The sequence below is a fragment of the Camelus bactrianus genome, chromosome 29 (genome assembly GCF_048773025.1).
Source record: "Camelus bactrianus isolate YW-2024 breed Bactrian camel chromosome 29, ASM4877302v1, whole genome shotgun sequence".
NCBI lineage: Eukaryota > Metazoa > Chordata > Mammalia > Artiodactyla > Camelidae > Camelus > Camelus bactrianus.
The window spans coordinates 2,288,849-2,310,670 of NC_133567.1; the positions used below are offsets into that span (position 1 = coordinate 2,288,849).

The 21,822-nt window shown below is 42.4% G+C and overlaps 1 protein-coding gene across 2 annotated transcripts in view; it reads left to right on the forward strand.

The window, feature by feature from the left end:
* The window catches only part of SNTG1 (syntrophin gamma 1), a 117,388-nt gene extending 101,358 nt beyond the window's left edge, over positions 1-16,030 (forward strand). Inside the window, exons 16-17 of one of the 2 annotated variants that reach the window (XM_010970710.3) lie at positions 5,241-5,351; positions 13,770-16,030. In XM_010970710.3, the coding sequence (XP_010969012.1) occupies positions 5,241-5,351; positions 13,770-13,928 (270 nt within the window). In that variant the 3' untranslated portion in view covers positions 13,929-16,030. The remainder of the gene's footprint in view (positions 1-5,240; positions 5,352-13,769) is intronic. The other variant, XM_074354882.1, reaches the window with a different exon arrangement.
* Positions 16,031-21,822: the final 5,792 nt, after the last annotated feature.

Below are 21,822 nucleotides of genomic sequence, written 5' to 3' on the forward strand. Positions count from 1 at the left end.
GACTGTCGGAGGAAAGGGGGAGCTTTTAATAATCATCTCAGGACAACAAGCTTCAACAGAGAGGCCGGGGGAGCCAGTGAGCTGACCTCACTGGGAGAAGGTTGTCTCACTCCACAGAATCAGCCTAAAGAAGAAATTTTCAATACAAAAAAATTACCTATAAATTAAAATGTCTTGCATCATGTTTGAACAACATTTTATCATGACAATGAAGTAATATTCAGCTCTTCTCTCTCTTTGGTATGCGTGTGGGATGCATCCCACAGATGCCAGCGGATTTCTGGGTTCGGGTTAGGGAGGGCCTGACAGCAGTGACTTCTCTAAGTTTCTTGAAAAAACACATTCCAGCCTAGTGTGCTACAGCATAGAACTCAAATATTATACACAGTCGAAGTGCATTGCGGACTTAGAAGCCAAGGAGTGGTCCTGGCGCCCCGCCCCTGGACCACGCGTCTCAGGGCGGCTGCTCTCCACGACACCTCTTGGTTTCTAACACAAACACATTTATGGCAGGCAGGTTTCACCAGGCAACCGAGATAAGAAATTATTCCACATTCACCAGGTGAATAAAATGTAGGCTCGAGCTGGGGCCCCGCTGTCAGATCCGGCCGGTGCACACCCCTCAAACACAGGACGTATATACCCCTGCCCTCACTAACCGTCACAGACTCAGACTCTCATCCTCAACCATGGTTCAGTGCATTGATTCAAAGCAGCGCTGCAGTGATTCAAAGCAGAAAGATCCCAGGGCAATTCATCGTACGTTGTTAATTTAAGGAACACAATCGTTTCCAAGCGATGCTATTTACACTTGGGTCAATTTCTAGAAATATAGATTTCTTTGAATCGGGGAATTTTTAAAATTCTACTGAGGGAAAAAAAGAAAAATGATTGAATCACAGTGATAAAGTTCATAATGAAATTTTAGAGATCAAATTAGTAAAAGTGAAGAATAGCGCTGCCTTGGAAATAAAATGTGCAGACACTCTCGTGGTAATTTAGCGGTTACTTAATAAAGCGCTTAATCTCTGTCGGCGGAGCAGCCTGCAGACAACCCGCAGGAGGGTGAGGCAGTGACGGCTTGTTCTGTGTGCAGAGCTGTTGGCTCAGATGCAGCTAGCGCAGTAAACTCGCCTCTTTTTCTCTCTAGAGCCGGTCACTGCCCACTGAGCTGGCAAACGTGTGTGCATATGTTAACAAGAAATCAGAAAAGAGCTGCTTTCTGTAAAGCATTGTACGCTTTCACCTAATTTTGTGTTCTTTCACTATTTCTGTTTTTATCCCTTTATCATTACTGTTCAAATTTACAAGATTTGTAAAATTAGTACACAGTAGATGCACTGGTTTTAGTAAACATCCAATTAATTAAGTTCAGAAACGTATTTGGTTAGGATAAATTTCACACGAATGGAGACCAAATGAGAAGAATAAAGATGTGTAAAGAATATTTTTAAAGGAAAGGTTTCTACTAAATATGCCTCCTAGCCCACCCACACCAAAGGCAAGGAAAAGGAGGCGCCGACAGCACATCCACATTCTAACGTGTTGTTAATTACTCCGGTGGGGAGGGTAGGCAGAAGGCAAGAGAGGGTACTCGTGGTTGGCGTCTTGCTTAGTTGAAGGAGGATGCAAAGCAGAAACAGCGCTGCGAGGGCAGATTTGATTTGTGGCTTAACCAGGAGACTTGTCAAGACCATTTACAGTGAAAAAAAAGTATGTTTGTGGTTACTGATGGGCAAACATGAGTTAGATGTCAAATACCAGGTGCCCAGTATCACAGAGAGAGTAAAGGTAGGTCCTGCCTTCAAAGCATTTTTGTTGTGATTTTTAACATCTTCTATGTAATTAGTTGTAATCCACACAGATCGCACTTTCCAGTGTGTTTGCCCCTATGTTGCAAAACATCCTTCCCCGTTTCCCATAACACAGAAGACGTAGTGCTTACATGACCTGCGTGTGTAAAAGCTGTTTCAGTCTTTTTGAAGAGGAATTTTTCCCGAGGGAGTGAGACATTGGGACCTACTGACGGTGAACTGGGAGAGGCTGATAAAGATGTGGTGGACGTGGTTTTGCCTGTTTTTGTTCAACGTGTAAGCATGTCATTTCATTTCTGTAGCCTCCTTTAGCATTTACATGCATAGAACTGAGGAATTATGTCTTTGAGTAGTCTGCATGCAAGGAGTCATTGCTGTCATGTGAACGTGAATTCGTTCACTAACCAGGGTCCCTTAGGAGAGCCAGGCCCGGCCCCTCCCCAGGTGGACTGCAGCCGGCCCGGGCGGTCTCTGTCATAAACATCAGAGACACAGAGGAAGGGAAAGCTTTCTCTTTTCCCTGCCCACTGATGTTCTCTAGATCACCGGCATTTCCAAACTTCAGGCCAATTCTAACAGGGGATCTTCAACAAATGAAGAGCGTATGGGAAACTTTTTACTTGTAGAGAGAGAAAAAGGGCTTGAGACAGCAACAGCATCCTAAGGAAAAAGACATGATGGCTCAGAACACGCGCTGTCTGAGAGAATCGGGAAATCAGTTTCCCAGGTTCATGCCTTGTGCTAAAGCGGGCTTGGGGTCTAGCCTCTGTCTTAAGGCTCTTCCAGCATTGGCAGTGGGAGTCCAGTGTGAATCGTCATCAAGCAGTGGGTTTTTGATGTTTGGTTAGGCAAGTAATTCCAGAAAATCAAAGAGGTAGGTTGGGATTAAAGACCAGCAGGAACCGTGGAGAATGGCAGACTTGGGTTTGGCCCCCACTTAGTAGCTGTGAAGTATCTTGTGTGTGTGTGTGTGTGTGTGTGTGTGTGTGTGTGTGTGTGTGTGTGTGTGTGTGTGTGGTGTCCCCGTAATTGTTTCCTCTGGGAAAGGGCAGTACTCTGGCGATGGTTTAGCTCTTGCAGGGGTTAGAGGGACCGCGTGACAGGGTCTAGCGCAGTGTGATGGTCGTTGTAGCAAGCACGTTCCGCTGAAGCACAGCAGTGGACACACCGGCAGTGAACGGTGTACGGGTGTTCACCCATCGGTGACTCGGCGTCAGGAACGAGTGATGCCTCACAGGCCTTGTCATCTTCACGCGAATATTCTGCTTGATAATATTTCAGCATTCCATCTTCAATCTCACACAGATTCACTCTTTGTAAAAGATTTCTCTCTGGGTTAAGAATGATGAGCCTAAATTATAAATGCAAATGGCATTGCATTCAAACTTTTTAGCGTTGTTCTGTCTTCCTGCATTTTGCGGGGGCTGGGGAATAGAACTAGGTTTATCTATTTATTGTTAGTGGAGGCGCTGGAGATTGAACCCAGGACCCCACGCACGCTGAGCACGCGCTCCACCCCGAGCTGTCCCCGCCTCAGCCCGCACTAATTTACATAACATGCATCTGCTATGAAGAAGAGCTCAGAGGCAAAAGGTCTTCAGTTGTGAGAGCGCTTGGGGGTTGGGCCCTCCCTGCGCATTTTCCCGTTCGCGGCTCCCCCTCGGCCGTGCTCGGCGGCTTTACTGCAGCCACGGCGCTGAACGCCGCGATTCATCGTGCTCTTCTTCACGCGTGTAGATATCGTTACTTGCAGCTTTTAGAGACTTAAAAATATTTAAAGGTATCTTCAAAATGCCAGGTACATTTTATGTAATCATTCATAGAATATGCTGAGTTGAACACTTTCACACTGTCAAAAATAAAAAATAAGTTTTAATAAATCAGTAAGTTACTTATGCTCCATTATTACTAAAACTACTATTTTATTCTATAGTGCAAATTTTTATCCTTTCTTGAGATGTATTCCACAGGACAATTTACATAGACAAAGTTAAATGAGTTTCTTTTTTCTGAAAACATCCTCAGACTTTATTAGGCTAATGAACTTCACCACATGGATTTGACCAAGTTTGCTTGCCTCTTCCCCAGAAGCAAGCAGAAACAATCGTTTATGGAAAGCCCTGAGGAAGTGAGAATCTAGTCTGTGACCATTTGTTATGAATTTGGGTCAATTCCAGATTTCAAAACTGTTCACACACCGCTGTCAGCTTTTGTTTGTTTTCTTTTCTCCCTCCTTTTGGACTTACCTCCACCAGGTGCTAACACTACGGGTACTGCTGGTGGCGGGGTTTCCCATCGGTCACGACTGCGCGGCGGAGGCAGCGGCACAGGGGGTGTCGCCGGCCAGCGGCCGACGCCGCGCAATGGAGGCTGGAGCGCTGGGCCCGAGCCCTCGCGTTGCTGGGGTCTGGCTCCCCTCCTCTCGCGAGGACGCGCCTCAGTAACGGGACGTCACCAGCGCGAGGGGAGGGCGCGGCGTCTGTCTCCTGTGACCTTGACTCCGCCTTGGCGCGCATGCTTCCCGCAGCGCGAGGCCCGCTGCTGGTCGACCGTGTCCGGCCGGGTCCGGCCGCGCCGCCGGGACGGGGGCCGCGGGGCCACCGCGTGGGCTCCCAACGCGGCCGGGGAGGCGGGGCGGGCGGGCGGAGCAGCGGGAGGGCCCGGGAGGGTCACCAGGGCGCGAAACGCCACCGCTTTTCCCGAAAGCGCAGGACAGGGCGAGAGCGCGAAACGTGCGCAGGGGCCTCTGTGCTGCAGGCTCGCTTCTCCTCTAAATGAAGAAAGTTCTCCCGCACAGGACATCTTCCGGCCTGTCCGCGGGCCGCAGGGGCTCTGCGCTCAGACAGGTGCGGGTCACGCCTGCCTGCGTGCAGCTGCGTGCGGGCCGCGGCCGCCGGGCCCAGGGCGCGCCGCGAGGCCCGGGGAGGGCCGCTCCGGCCGGCGGGGCGTCGTGCCCGCGGCGGCGTAGCTGTTCGCTCAGGCCGGCCGTCCACCCTGACGAGGACGCAGTGGTCAGTGCGGCCCCAGGGGAGCGTCTGCGGAACGTTCGGCTGAAAACCACCTCATCGCGTCTATTGACGACAAGCAAAGGCACGGATGCGGGGTGTCCGCCGGTTCCCCACGCAGACTTAGCAGTCGGGGGGCTTGTTCCCAGTTCACCGTCTGCAAAGCAAGACTCTTAGACTGACTCATTAAGGTGTATTTTTTAAATAAGTACGTCATGGGAACAAAAGTCATTTCTGGAAGTTAAAGGATATACTGAATACTAAATTACAGCCTTTGATAAACACGTTTTAATTTACTTTCAAGTACTGGGAGGTCGTACTAACTTAATGGGATTCACATTTACCAGTTAAAAGTGAGCGCTTCTTGGTCTGAGCGCAGACGTAACTGCACTGACCCCTCTGTGTCTTTTCTCCCCTGCAGGCTGTGCTTTGGAGGTATAAGTTTTCTCAGCTTAAAGGCTCTTCGGATGATGGCAAGAGCAAAATCAAGTTTTTGTTTCAGAATTCAGATACTAAACAGATTGAAGCAAAGGTAAACCCATTCCATCACATACACCACCTCTAACTGTGTTAATACCGTAAGAAGCAGCAGGGGAGACAGTTTAGGTGACTCCAAAGAGGGGAAACACACGTCCTCTGTTTGCCTTGGAACACTCCTCGTGGCCAAGAGGATGAATTCACCTTAAGATTTGAATGGCAAATTTTCACTGAAGGGCATAAGAAAATAAATTATACACAGCACGTTGTGTGTCTTAGTTTTAATTTCTCATTTATTAAAAATAGTTTCAGAAGAGATTCATCAAATGTTATAGGCAGCAATTTTTGAGCAGGGAAAGGAGCAGTCTTAAAAATAAATGCGCGAGCCTGACCATCGGTGAGTTACTGGCCTTCTCTCAGTGAGGGAGGGTGATACCTACATGGGCAGCACTGAAAATACCAAATTAAACATGGAGACGGTTAACAAGAAGCGGTACCATCTCACCACGCAGAACAGCGGGCCTGCTGGTCCTGCTACAGAGCTGTCTAGCTGTGCTGGTGCACAGCACAGCCGCCAAGATCGTAAACTGCGTAAGATTAAAACTAGTACAATTGCTAACTATTTTATAACTTTAATAACTGCACCTTGTGAGGAATAATCAAAAGTACCATCACAGGAAGAAAGCAAGGAGGATGCCCGTGTGTCACATCACTGGACTCACGGGACCGCGTGGCACAAGGGTGACTTATGGTTGAAACTGATGTCATTTGAGGATTCAACACGTCCTCTGTTGAGAACATCACTTTTTCTAAATGAGGGAGTGGGCAACATGATCCAGTGGAAAGAAAATTAGGAAGCATTGGCCCTGGGCAGACTCTCTTCTTTACCGTGTCCTAGCTCTGTTACTTGAGGCAGTTTACCACCAAATCTATGACTGCTGCTTTGCAGGGAAAGTATAAGGAATAAATACCCCTGGGACCCGGCAGATGGAAGACTCTTAGCAGATCACTTCATCTTTAAAGAATGCACCACAATGACTAAGGGGGAATTTTTAAAAAATACTGTAGTAGTAAGAATGTGAGCTTCATAGTTAAAGCACGCTGACATCCACACAGAAATATGTTGCCCGTTACCTCGGGTAAGTTATCTGAACAGCCTCAGCGTCCTCCTGTGTCAGATGGAGATCATGAGCTCCATGGTTGCTGTAAGGATAAAAGTGCACACACTCTTTTCAGAAGATTTGGAGAAACCAAAATACTTCCATGACGTGTTCAAAGACACCCTAGAACTGGCAGAAAGTTACGGGTAGGGAAAAAGTGGAAAGGGAGCTTGTGCCATCAGCATGAAGATCGGATGAGATGAGTCCACAGAGGGGCCCGTGACCCGAAGCAGATGCAGGAGCAGGAAGGAGATGCGGTGCATGGCCTCCGTTCAGAGCCCTCTCCACGCACAGTCGGAATCAGCGAGCAGTGTGAGTGGGCACCAGCGCAGTCGGGGGGTTTTATTTGGAAACTCTCTGAGCTGACGGGCTACCCCACCCCCCCCCCCCCACGAGCGTGTGCTGAAGCGGGGACTGTGAAGTGCCAACCCCGTGCTCTGGCTGTGAGCGTGGACCAAGCTCTGAGTGCCCGAGGGTCTCCAGAAGTGACAGCAGCCCGCGTTCGTAAGACAAACCCCCAGCTTATCCTCAGTCACGATTTTTCTCATCTTCAACTGACATCAGAGACAAGCTGCCTTAAGCAGGATGTACGTTAACCACCTCAGGGTGCTTAGAAAGACTTGCAGCTAGTTTTTAGAAACTAGCTCTTATGAAATAGAATATTTAGTGATTTTATGAAGTATGAATATCATAACTGATAAAAAAAAAAAAACAAAAAACCTCTATAGCACAATAGAAACAGCGAAAGCTGGAAACTACAACTGCGGGGCCCTCTCAAGGCGCAGCAGAACAAGCCGCTGTCCCACCGGTCACCGCCCCCGGGATCTGAGATTTATCCTTGGGTTTTGAAAGTCTGGGGACAAAGTTTAGTTTCTTTTTCACAAATCAAAACTCAGTTTTCCCTTTTGACCAGGAAAAAATATGTATTCAGTTTGGGGGGACTTTTCGGGTAATCTGTCTATTTCTCCCACTTCCACTTTCTCTCTCCTGCTTGGCGTGAACGCCAGCTGCCGACACGCGGCTCCAGCCTCTCCCCTCCTGTGCGCTTTGTCTGAGGTCTGCAAGGGCAGTGCCCGTGGAGTAACTAAAATTTCACAGTGTTTCGCATATCCCCACAAATGACCCTGAAAGCTCCATCAATACTGATTTTGGAATTACAAATAAATTTTAGCAAGTAGGTAAACTTGCAAGTACAGAATCTGCAAAAAAGGATCTACTGTATGCGGGAGCAAAAAATCCTAAATAGTCAGTGTGTCAAAGGTAAAATCACAAGATTTTAGGAACAAGGATGCCTGCTCTCACTCCTATTCAGCATCGTGCTATGTGTTCTAGACGCAACAGGCAAAAAGAAAAAAAGTTAAAACTACCTTGAGTCACACGTGCTATGATCTTGTATATTGAAAAATAATAAAGACCCCTCTGAAATACTGCTTTAATAAATCGGTTCAGCAGTGTTTCCATAGAGAAAATCAACACACAAGTGCCACTTACATTTATATAAACTAGCGGTAAACAGCTCCCAAATGAAACTGAGAAACAGTTCTGTTTTCAATAACACCTAAATGAATGAGAAATTTTTATTAGGAAAACTAATAAAAAAGTATACGGAAAATGTGTATATGGAAAACATAACATTGTTATAAGAAATTAAGAAGATTTGCATAAAGGGGAAGACATCCTATGTTCACTAATCAGAAGAGAATATTGCAAAAAGGGCAGTTTCTCCCTGAATTAAACAACAGATTCAATTAAAAAAAAACCTTTCAAAATATCAGCTGCTTTTATTATGTAAATTGAGAAGCTAATCCTGAAACTTCACAAAAATGCAAGGAATCCAGAATAGCGAATACAGAAAAATAAAACAAAGTTGGAGAATTCACACTTCTTGATTTCAAAAGTTACTACAAAGCTGTGGTAATCAAGAGAGTGCATTGATTACTCTGGCATGAGAGTAGACAGGGATCAATGAAACAGAGCTGACAGCGCTTCCCCCTAAAAAACCTGTCACATTTATAGTCAGTTGATTTTGGACAAAACTGCCAATGAAGAAAAAAACTTATTTTCAATAAATGACACAACAACCAGACAGTCTCATGCGAAAGAATGATTTTGAAACCTTGTATCAAATCATAGAAAAAATTAAGACAAAATAGATCTTAGACCTAAATTTAAGAGCTAAAACTAAAAACTCTTACAAGAAAACATGGGATTATATTTTGCTACTTTGGCTTAGGCAGTGGTTTCAGTGGATACCAAAACGTGTGTGTGTGTGTGTGTAATATGTACACACACACACACGCAAACACACACACCCCCTTAAAACCTATAAACATAACTGACCAATGGGAGAAGATGATATTTCCTGATTCTGTGACTATTGCTTAAGCTTATGTACTGTGTTGTCTAACGTGATGAGAACACAAATTGAAAAGGCACTGGCATTTTTCCTTCAAAGTAATATGCTTGTGGAAAGTTGCATTTGAAATGGTCATTTAAATATTGATTTTAACAAAAAATCAAATTCTATTGATATTCACATGACATAGCCACAGACGTTGCTTTAATAACATTTCTATTTCTATCACAGCAATGAGTGATAGGTTGTGTAAGAAGACACTTCTAGAGATTTTAGACAAGAAACATCTTGTCTTAGACTACAGGTTATGAAGAACTGTATCTTCTCAGGCACATTTATTTAGTGTTATAAAACCGTAACTACAAACGTAATACACAGTTATTACTAAAACTATTATTGTGAAATACGAATCCACAGGAAGCTGGAGAGCTAGGACAGAGATAGCCCACACGTCCTTCATTCAGTTTCCCCCAGTGGGTGTGTCTTGTACAACTGAGTCACAATGCAAGAAACAGGAGCTTCACACTGAAGCAGTACGAGTGTAGCCCTGCGTCAGTTATAGCAGATGTAGACTTGAACGCCCGTGTCCACACCAAGCACGCAGCCCTCCCCCTCGTGCTGCCCTTCGCAGGCAACCACACACCTGTCACTAGGTGGGATTTTAATATTGTTGATTTGAAATTTCATTCTTTCTAATATAAACATTTAATTATATAATTTCTTTCTTAGAATTGGATTTGCTGCATTCCACAAATTTTGACATCTTGTACTCTCTATTTTCATTCAACCCAGTGTGTTTTTAATTTCCCTCAAGGCTTCCTCTTTGACAGATGGATTTTTTTTAGACGTGTGATGTTTATGTTCTAAGTATTTGAAGATTTCTGTTATATTTCTAGAAATGATTGCTAGTCTGATACAGTTAGTCAGAGAACATACTCTGTATGATTTCACTTTCTTTCTCTTTTTCTTTATGGCCCAAGATACGAGCTCATCTCAGTTACTAAACTTGTATAAGACAAAATAAACTTTAAGGCAAAAATTGTCCCTAAAGTAAAGAAGAATACTATATAATAAAAAAGGGTCAATTCAACAGAAAGCTGTAACAACTGTAAATATATATGCATCCAACATCAGAGAACCTAATAGATAAAAAATATTGACAGATTGGAAGGGAGAAGTCGACAGCAACACAGCTATGGTAGGAGGCTTCATTCAGGCAGAAAACCAACACAGAAGCAGCTGACGTGAACAACGCCACAGAGCAAACGGACCAAACAGACATAAACAGAACAGCTCATTCAGACTCTTCCCAAGGGCATGGAACATTCTCCAGGGTAGATCAAATTGTTAGGTCACAAAACATGTCTTAACAAATTAAAAAGATTGAAATTAAAAAAAAAAGTTCTTCTTAGACCACACGTGGATGAAACTAGAAATCAATCACAGAAAGAAACCAGAAAAATCCCACAAATACATGGAAACTAAGTGACACAGTCTTGAAAAAAATCATTAGCCAAAAGGTGAAATTAAAAGGGAATTTTAAAAAAATACCTGAGAGAAACAAAAATGAAAATTCAGCATACTCAAACCTATGGGATGCAGCAAAAGCACTATTAAGAGGGAAGTTCCTACATTATAAAGAAAAAGAACAAACCAAACCCAAAAATTATCATAAGGAAGGAAATAATAAAGATTAGTGAATAAATAAATGAAATAGAGAATAAATAAACAATAGGAAAAATCAGTAAAATTAAGTTGTGTTTTTTGAAAAGAAAAACAAAAGTCAGAAACTCAGATAAAGAAGAAAAGCTACCTAAATAAATAAATTCAGAAGTGTAAGAGGAGACATTGCTATGGATAACACAGAGAAAATGGGTGAGGGACTAGTATGAACACCAATGAACTGGATAACCTGGAAGATGGATAAATTCCTAGAGACATAGAAACTAGGAAGACTGAATGAAGAAGAAACAGGAAGTCTGCACAGACCCGCAGCAGCATACTTAACGGATCAGAAGATTAACAGACCGTTGGGCTGACTGGTCAGCAGGTAGATGGACAGACAGACAGACAGACAGACAGAGATGTACAGCATGTGTGCACACACACAGTGGGACAGTATTCGGCCTTACATGAAGAGGGCATCCTGCTGTTTGTGGCTTGGGTGGAGTGGAGTGAGGTCCTAATAAGCAAGTGGAGCAAAATAAGCAAGACACGGGAAGAGAAACACCGTGTGACCCGACCTGCATGTGGCGTCTGAAACAGCCACACACAGAAGCAGAGGGGAGGATGGGGGTTGCCAGGGGCTGCGGGGAGGGAAATGGGGGGACGTTGGTCAAGGGCACAAATTTCAGTTTTGCAGGATGAATAGGGAGCTAATGTACCTGTAATGACGTAAGTAGCAATATTTTTTTTCTTTTTTTCACTTTTTTTTTAACATTATTTTATTGAGTTATGGTCATTTTACAATGTTGTGTCAAATTCCAGTGTAGAGCACAATTTTTCAGTTCTACATGAACATACATATATATTCATTGTCATATTTTTTTTGCTATGAGCTACCACCAGATCTTGTATATATTTCCCTGTGCTATACAGTATAATCTTGTTTATCTATTCTGCATATGCCTGTCAGTATCTACAAATTTTGAGCAATATTTGTATACTTGAAATTTGCAGACAGAATAGATAAAATTAACCGTTACCACTACACACACAATAGCAGTCACAGAGGGAACTGTGTTAATTAGCTTAATTAGCTCGATGTTGGTGCACTTTTTTACAATGTGTGTATATATCAAATCATCAAGTCATACACCTTAAATACATATAATTTTATATGTCTAAGATGTCATAATAAACCTTACAAAAAATAAAAAGATAACTTGAGCCAATGTTTTAAATATGGAGGCTATTACAATGTTTCTTTTCTTTTAAAGATTATTTTTTAAATGATAAAATGGTTTAGTAAGTGGACTCAGACCTTGTTATATGTGTTAAGTAGACAATGTTCAGTGACACACACTCTAGTAATTCATAACACATTCCCCAGCCACAGGCAAACACATAACAGCTCGTGCTCACTTAGCAAGAAATGCGATTGGGGAATGTGATTGAGTGCCCATATGTATTAGAAGATTAAAAATTCTAAATAGTATTTAAATTTTTGTTGTGAAAAATCTCAGAAATACTGAAAAAAAAGGTCATGTGGATTTTCATGGATTTAGGGGAGCATTCTTTGGTTTTGGTTTTGGGTTTTGGTGTTTTTGTTGGGTTTTGGCTATGTAAGGACAATGCTACAGTACAGAAGTCTGCTGTTTTTTTCTCTGAAAGCAAAAATTCATAAACTCTCACTTCATTACTCAGAAAGCTGAAAAAATTTCCCATCTGTGTTCTAAAGCCTCATTAAACTTTTCAGAACTTTTCTAGTTCTTCTAGAATGGTTCCCAGTTGAAGTTATGAGCACTATTGTAGTTGTTTGACAATTTATAAAAAAGCTCATTTTATTGTTATTGGGTACTTTAAAAAATAAATGTTTATTTATTACGTTAATACACACTCGAATGCATCAAGGATCACTAACATATTCTCATAGTTGTCCGTAACACATTTTCTAGGTTAAAAATACATATGTATATTTAGTTTACTAGTTCTAATGTTTTTATTATCTTTATGTATATGTATTTTATAGTTTGATATAAAATGGCCAGACAATCCTCTGACTTCAAAACAGGCTGTCTTCTAGAAGCATGGTTGTAGCTTTATTTATTGAAATTCATGACCATTCCTCCCATGGAAGCATTGTTAAAATATTTCCTAAACCAGTGTATACAGCATATTAATCCTAAATTACTGGATCTGTGGCCTGGCAGCCAATGGAGTGCTTTGTGTCCAATAAGAGAAAGAAAAAGAAAATTGCTTTTTTATTTAGTGGAACAGTGCAGAGTTTGGAAACATTTTAAATAGACTTCTTTCCCCAAACCCTTGCCGACCCCCAGTCTCCATGGCCTCAGAGACATCGTGCTCCCAAAAGAGACCTTTCATGTATATTATGGTTTAGTAAGGCTCAAATCAGAAAGTGAGGATTGAGTTACAGTAATGCTCCTTTCCAGCTCTGCTCTGTAAAGCTTCATTTTCTCATTATAAATTGTGGATAAAAGTGCCTGCGTAAAGGATTGCCCTAGGGACACAGTGTTCTGTAGTTTGAAGGCAAGAACTGAATGTATAACACGATGAATGAACATTTTGCATGCTCAGGCAGTGGCTGTCAAAGATCCTACTAAAGAATTCGTGATGTGCGGAAGTTTGCCTTTTGGAAGAGAATGACCGGTAATCTGCATAAATGCCATCTGGCCTTTGAGGGCTCACCAATTAAGAAGCTTAATATTCACAAAGCTGGGTGCGGATTTGGGACGAAGGATCTCCCTCCAGTTCGAAAAAGAAGGAGCCGCTTCTTACGTAGCCTGCTTTTCACAATTTCTGACTCTTTCTGGCATCTGGAACCAAAAGTTTTCTAAAACTCCCAGATACTTCTCCCCTCCCTACAAATTCTGCAGAGCTCCAGTGTGTCGATTCCGAGGAGGCAAGATGAGGACGGGGCAGGGCTCCCGCTTGGCGATGCAGGTCCCTGTCAGCGTGTCTGGTGATGCTTCTCACCACAGAAGAATCGGGGGCAGCTGGAAACACGTCGGGGGAACTACGTCCAGTTTTTATCGGAGTTAACTTCCTCGGAGCTCTGGAAATTAACCAGACACTTGCAACAACTGCAGAGCGCTTACTAGAAACACAACAGGTGCATTTGGGGAGCTTTGTGGTATCTCATTAGCTAGAACTGATGCTAGTTGGGTCTACTGCGCTTGAAAGACATTGTCCGGCTGTGACCTAGCTGCCTAGTTATTTTCAATATTTTTAAGGAGATTTTTTTCGTTTACGTAACTCGTTCTGCTTTCCCTTTCAGGAGCTGGAGTTTTCAAACCTGTTCGCCGTTCTTCACTGCATTCACTCGTTCTTTGCTGCCAAAGTGGCTTGTCTGGACCCTTTCTTCCTGGGCAGCCAGGCCGCGGCGTCCGCTGCTTCCAGCTCGGGGCTGACGGGCAAAGCCAAGTACGCGACCTGACGGCTGCGCTCGGCGTCCCGCTTGCCGCGACCTGTGAGCGGGACGGAACGGTGGCCACTCGCTTCCCACGCTGGAGAAGCGAGCACATCACCGAGGCCACCGCGGAATCACATGGAAACCGCAACAGAAAAAAGAAAAAAAAAAAAAAAAAAGAAGAAGAAGAAGGTCCTGCAGATCCCCAAGGCACTTGTGTCTCGAAAGGCTCTGCAGCCCCCCTACAGGGGCAGAGGCCCTGCTCCCCCTCGGGGACGCGCCCCGGCGCCCCGGCCTCAGGCTGCAGGCGAGGGACGCAGCGCTCGAGGATGTAGGTAACACACAGACTGTGAGGCACCTGTGATAAAGACAGCGAGCGGCTGCTTCGGTATTTCAGGTGCGCCGGCCCGGGTCGCTGCGCCGGGAGTGACCTGAAGGCAGCAGGGAGACCCGCGCCAGGACCCGCGTCTCAGGAGGGCGCCTGCACCCGCCGGTCTGGGTCCCTCCTTGTGTTCGCATCCCGTGACCTGACACTGGCATCCGGCTTTGTCTGGTTGTAAAACACTGCTGAGAATTGCAGACGGGCAGTTCCCTCTTGCCTGGGGCAGACGCGCGTGCAAGGGGCGGTTTCCGCCTTGGGTCATTGACGCCGAGTGTTCCTTCGCTAACGTGTCGGTTTCATTACGAACGAAGGACGCGTCCGTGACCACTTGCTCTGTCCTTCATTTAAGGGGATTGATGTTTGCCCTGGGACTTACCTTCTAGCTAAACTTTCAGTGACCCCCGGAAACTTTTGTACAGAAAATAGTATCAACACATGTGACGTTGGAACAGTTCTTTGCAGTCCTATCCCTGCCTGTCAGTCCTGGACCAAAACGTCCCTAGAAAGCATTCTCAACGCTATCACTTAGGTAGATGGCATTTTCCCATTTTAGTTACAGTTTATGAAAGAATAAGGTGAGATATGAGAATAAAATTTAAAATGTCTATTTGGCCATGTCATAAAAAGGAGTTCCCTAGCACCAAATGAGCTGCCTCGCGGGTTGTCTCAGGAAAGTCAAAGTAAAGAGGGAGGGGATTTGGAAGCGCTGGAGCTGCGCACACGACGCGCGCCCCAGGTGTGACCTAGCTCTCCTATAATGTTGTCTGTCCTTCGCTGCAGCTCTACTGAGATCTGCTTTCAGACTGTCCCCTGCCTACTAAGAAAGAGAAAAGCTACCTTTTTGTTAACACATGCTTTCCCAACTCACCCAACATTGGATATTCCCCTGGGAAGATGACCAAGTACCTAACATGGTGGTTTGAATTTTCTTTTTTAATAGAAAGGAAAAAAGTCACTAAAGAAGGAAACAGATGATGTGTTAAAAGGACACATGAACATTATAATTAAAAAGTAAACATCAAACGACTTCCATAATCGTTATCAGTTAGTCACTCAGTTTGCACCTGACTGACTCTTAAGCACATTAAATTGAAAAGAAAACCTGGGTGAGGGTTAAGTTCGATCGAGGAACCTTATGAAAAGAGCCGTGGCAGGCTGGACAACATGCAGTGTTCATGCAGTTTGACCATCAAATGAAACACATGTCCCTAATTGGGATAACACTACAGAATTATTGCTATGTTTTGATCAAACATAAGAGTCATTCTAAAACCAGAAGCCCACCAAAAACAGGCCACTAGTGAACTCAAGGGGCAGTGGCAGACAGAGGCTCAGAGGCTGTGGTGGCCAGTTCATTGGAGAACCTCTGTGGCTAAGCACAGTCGCCCCCAGTGTGCCCTGCGTAGGGCAAGTCCATGTGTCCTAGTGTGATCAGCAGTCTACAGGCTATACGAAATGGGCTAATTAGCCTAAAGGAAAAGAAATAGTTCTAAATCTTTATGTAAGTGTAATGTAATCACTAAAAAACAATGTCAGATTTTGTAAAAGCTCCATTTAAAGAATACAAAAAGGCATTTAATTAAACACCTTTTTTGTTGTATCATAAAAATCTTCTAGCCTGTGCTTGTGTGTATGAAGGACAAGGTGCACAATGAGCTACGTCTGAGTGTGTATCTCCTTGTGCAAGATACACACACACATACACATATATGTATATACAGAATGAAATGCTAGTCACAAATTATATAGAAAAATATATTTCAAATATATACTTAATATCCTTTAAATTTACATTGTAAATTTTATCTTGAATTAAAATTTATAATACTATCATATTGTGTTTATTTTTGATACTTTGGGAGAAAAAAAAACCACAGGTCTAAATTGCTGCTTAATACAATTAGTGGAGAAGCCACTTAGTATAAAAATCTTATTTTGATTTTCATCAGTTAGCGAATAACATTTAATGTTTTCAGTCACAGAGCAACAATTAGGCACTGTCATTTGTTACAACTTGGACTACTTGAATGAGAAAGGTTAGAAATGAACCAAAATACTCAGATAAATCTCTATTTCTCGTGTAATTTAGGTTTAGATGCATGAGGTCTAGTCATCAAATCCTAGTTTGTACTAGAGCACATTTTCACAGCAGAATGCCTGATAGCGTGTATCCCTGTTCAGTGCCTTGGTATGTGTGTGTGTGCATACACATTATACATACATATACACACATGTATACACATGTGTATATGTATATACACCACAGGTCCATTCTAGTGTAAATAGTATGAATTCAAAGGGAACATTACATTATAAAGGTACTTAGGTCAGAGAAGAGAGTTCAAACATCACTTGAAATCTTTGCAAACTACTATAAGAATGCATTTTGCCTGCTAAAGAATAACAATTCATTTAAGCTGAAGTATATTAAAGCAGGGGCATTTTTAATTTGTTATATTGCAACAAGTATTTATTTCAGAGCTACTTTAATTAATAGGTAATATAAATGTAATGCGTACCCCAACATTTACAACCCAGCACTGTTTTTAAGGGGAAATCATCCACTCATCAATCCTTGCCCACTTTGCAGACATGTACCAACTTACTGTTTGAAAGCCTTTGATCACACAGCTGTCATTCACCGAGAAGAAATGTAATTCCTCGAAAATAAACGTCCATCCTACATTCACTTTGTCAACAGAGAAACTCTCCTTTGGGTGTGTTAGTTTAAAGTTAGAGGTTTTCTTCATTTTCGAAAACAGAGCTTGTTCATAAACTTTGCCTACATTGAACGCTGGACTGGAGAAATGCTTGCTTGATTACTGGGGACAAATAATAATCCTCACAATTATTTAGAACGACTGCTAGAAATCAGCAAGGTGGAGAAGCTTTAAAAGCACAAGGACAATCTTGTGCTTAACTTTTAAAGGTAAGTGTCGATGTTTCAATATTAGCAACAAACACTTTGCTGGTCTTAGCCCTTCTGTCCCACGACCCTCCATAAGGACCTGCTTTATTCACTCCTCTGAAACTCTTATGATTTATCCTTGGTCCTGAATACTATAAAATCATAACTCACTTATTTGCACATCTGAAGTTGCTTTTAAAGATAAATAAAATATTATAAATGTTATATGTTTTATACATATTAAAATGATATGAAAATACCAGAAATGTGGAGTGTAAATATATTTATTTCATTTTTAATTGTTTTCGTGGATGTTTGTAAAATGTACATTAAAATCTATGACAAAAATTTGTCACTTTGTTCTTTAAGTTCATAATGTACTACTAATAAAACTGTACCTTTTTTAATGACGCATACTGGAAAATAAAAACAGATACTTTTGAGTACACCTGTGTTCTCACTTCCTGGGTCTGAGCTGTAAGTTTCACATATACTTCGAGCACGACCCTGACAAGCTCAGCTGTCTGCCTGGAGTGCACACCTCTTCAGGACACGATCTGTCCGGGTCCATCAGCATTTACGAGGCTTAGCTATCTGACCCCAGCAGGCATTGAAGATTGAACAGAGATGCTGTTTGCCGAATAACTGAGGCAGCCAGAGTTACATCAGTTGAAAGCAAGACAACTTTGATGTCCTCCCAATGGTCCATTAGGAGCTCAATCTACACTGAGAGGTCTGGTCAGGCAGGCATCACTTTCTGGTCCTTTGTACCTGAGAAGCAGCTCATCACCTAGCGTCACCCACGGCACACTTGTCTTCAGGTAATTTCATTGCCATAGAGTGAGTGATCGTAGAAATAACCTTAAAGCAATTCTGATATCCACGTCATTCTAGGTGCTAACTGAACATCTTTACCTTCTCTTACTTTGCATCTGTTTTTTGGTTTGGGAAAAAAAAATCTGCTGAAAAAAATACTACATGTTCATCATAAGTAATTAAAGCAGACAAAAAGATACCAAAAAAAAAAAAAATCGATATAGATAGTGTCTTAAGTCCCACTACCACAAAAATAAGCGCAATTCATTTTAGATAAAATTTACTCTATACATACATCTGTGTTTATGGAGACGTAAAAAGAAATATAATTAGTTGATGTACAAGCACACAGATTGAAATGCTTCTGTAAATATATTCCAGCAAAATTGCAATATAAAATAGATAAATAAATGACTGTTTTGGAGGAATATATGAACAAGAATAGAAAACATGAATTTTTGATAGTTAACTCCATATTAGCAAAAAGAGAAATTATGTGTATATTTTAAGAGGATTGTGACCTCAAAAATATTCTTTCTTTTTAATTTTTAGGGTAAACTAAGGCAAATTTTGGATACAACAAAAAATTAACCTTTTCAGAATACAGCTTTGTAAGCTCTGAATAATCAGTATGATTGGGCACCACCACCAAGCTCAAAACGCGGAACAGTTCAGTCTCACCAGTAAGTCCAGCTTCCCTTCCCAGTCACCCCCTTCTGCTACCCCCAACCCTTGACAAACCATTGATGGCTTTTACGTCTAATTGAAATGTATGGAGTGTGTCTTCTGAGGTTATCCTCTCTCTTTGGGGCTGACTTCTCTCCCGAAAGGCTTTCCGGAAACGCCGTCTTTTGAGAAGACACGCGTCCTGAACCCTCCCACTGTGACCACAAAGACTCTGTGACCAGCTCCACCCTCTGTCCACTGGGGCCTCCTGTTTTCAGTCCTCAACCAGCTTTATCGTTTTCTAGGCACCAGTCAGATGCCACTCCCTTCATGAGCAAGTGCGGAGGGAAGGAAGGAAACGTGTTCTTGTAAAATGAGCTCCGTTTAGAGAAAACCCACAATGAAGACATTTGAATTCATGCCTTCACTGTTATACAGACACAGCTTTCAACTTAGCTGAGTGAACACCAAGACCGCATGGTAAGAGTAGGCTGAGTTTTCGAGCGACCGCCAGACCATCTTCTGTGCGGCGGCACCATTTTGCGTCCCTGCGGGTGACGAGAGTCCATTCCTTGCTCCCCCCTCCCCAGCACCGGGAGCTGTCAGTGCCCCGAACCTGCTTATTCTCACAGCACACCTGTGTCCTCTGGGTAAGGGCGATGCTTGCTGCAGAGTATTCCTGCAACACGCACTATGTGCCAACTAACACCAAGAAGGAAATGTTGGATAAGGATGAGGCACCCTTCCCATCACTTTGTCCAATATCACTCCTTCTGCAGGAGTACTCCTTATAAATTTTACCAAAGTTGCTTATGATGAGCTTTGATTTGTAGCTCCTTTGCATTCAAAAATTTGCATAAATATGAGCAATGAGAAATTTCTCCATTTCATTGAGAACAGGCATGTTATCAAAACATCACCCAAGTGCAACTCCATTCTAAACACAAAAACTACAAAGAAGGAATTCTCAGCAGCACTTTGTTTTAATATATCAAGCTCAATAAATGCCTTTTATCAAGGGAAACAAATATTTAATGAAACACTGCCACCTCAAGCCAGTGTGAACACTGAGACTGCTTTGACTGAATGAAACCTTCAAATGTACTTCAAGCTCACATCCTCTCACTCATCAACCCCCTTCTCTCAGAAACAGCCGAAAGTAACGACGCTGACAAGCTTTGCTGAGTGTTTCTTATTCACCAGAGTATCTGCAAGATCTAGAAGGCTTATGAGGAAATAATATATCCTAAAGGTCTCCATAAGCAAGAAGTTTGCTCTGCATTATTGGTTTTGCAGATGTTTGCTTGTTTCCATGGAGAGCAGCATTTAGATGAAGTAGGTCTCGATGCAGCTTCTGGGCCGAGTGCGATGGCTTCAAAGCTTCTTGGGAAAACAGCCAGAGAAAGCAGTCATGGGGGGATCTCTGCAACCGGCAAGTGTGGGTTCAGGCAATTTTTCGGCCATCATCTTTCTCTAAAGAAAAGGACATTCACTCCAGAGAACAGCTGAATGAATTAAGTCCTTCAGCTTTTAGTTTTAAAAGGGTACTTTTTATGCACGCTTCGTTTTCATGACTGTGTAGCAAACAGAACACGCAGTTGTACTGTTCAGACAGCAGTATTTTCAGCAGATGGTATGTTCAAATCTAAATTTTTGGAATTCCTAATGTTATTATGGCAACATTTCAGTGAAAGATTTTGAGAATGATCATTTGATTCTGTGCGTGTGATTTTTATGTGTATGTGTAAAATTATTGCTTCTTTAGCTTAATTTCCATAATTTAGGCTCAGTTCATGTCTTCTCTGGTGAAGATAATTTAATCATTAATAGCTTCTAATTTTCTACCCACCTGAAATATTAATAGGTAAAACCTCCAAATTCTAGACCTCACTTTTTCCACCTGACCTAGTCGAACCTGTTTTGATTCCTAAATGCACGCATAATACAGAGCAGAGACCCAGTTTTGACATGTTAATGACATGAAGAGTTGAGAATGTCTTTTTAGGTTATTTTTAGGGTTATTAACAGAAAACACTTACCACAGGTAAACAAGTAGCTTAATTCTCTATGCTTCTTTCCCAACAAGGAAGTTTTACATTTCTCCTAAAACTTGGGTCTATATTCTACTTCTTTTTATCGCTACGCTATACGTTTCTAATCATACACCTAATCAGTCACGTTGTACTGTCAATGACCCCAAAGCGTTTTTTCCCTTTTTTTGTGTAGGGTGCACACTCATCTCCCCATCCCACTGATGATGCCGTGAGCTTTCTGATCATTAACGTGAAGAACGATTATCTATCGACAGTGTCTCCAAGACACTTTTTTCAATTGCTCAGGAAATTCTCAACGGTTTTTAGTAACTGGGTCAGAAAAAAGATGCTGTCATAGTCCTCCTAGAAAAGACACTGATAAACAAACAAGCAAACAGAAATACTGCTAGAAAGAGTTATGAAATGCAGAGATGAGTCCATTCAGAATGGACGACTCCGTGTAGGAGGGGTTGGACGGAGGCAGCCCGGGGAGGAGGGGGGGAGGCAGCCCGGGGAAGCTAGCTGGTATTATGAGAGATAACTGTAGTGTAAGATCTGGAAAAAGTTTTCATAAAAACTTTCAGTATTATGTCTTTAACTCCAAACATACATCAAATTTTGGAAGCAGTTCAGGTACCACAGACTTTCGCCTTAGATACGCATGTCTCACATGTGAGGGAGACTCAGGCATAAACACACCAGCCACAGACAGACACAGGCGTGCACTGAACTTACTTGATGAGCTTTGCAATAAATTTTACAGCTATCTCCGGTGGAATTATTTATTTTTATTTTGCTACAATCTGTACAGAGCATTTTAATAAATTTTTCATTGTCCCTGACGATTACATATGGCAGCCTAACCCCTAACTGGCCATCACATAAATGACTATGCAGCCTCACCAGCGGCAAGGAATAAATGCATTGCTAAGAACTTAGGTGACGTTCTGAGAATTATGTAAATTTATGTTAGTTAAGCAATTGTTAGCTTGACTTCACACATGTGAAGTGTTCTTCACACACTTTTAAGTGTTCTGAAGGTCTTTTTTAAATACAGTTTTTTAACGAATTTCTATTCTTTAATTTGTGCTTATTTATTTACTTATTTATTGGAGG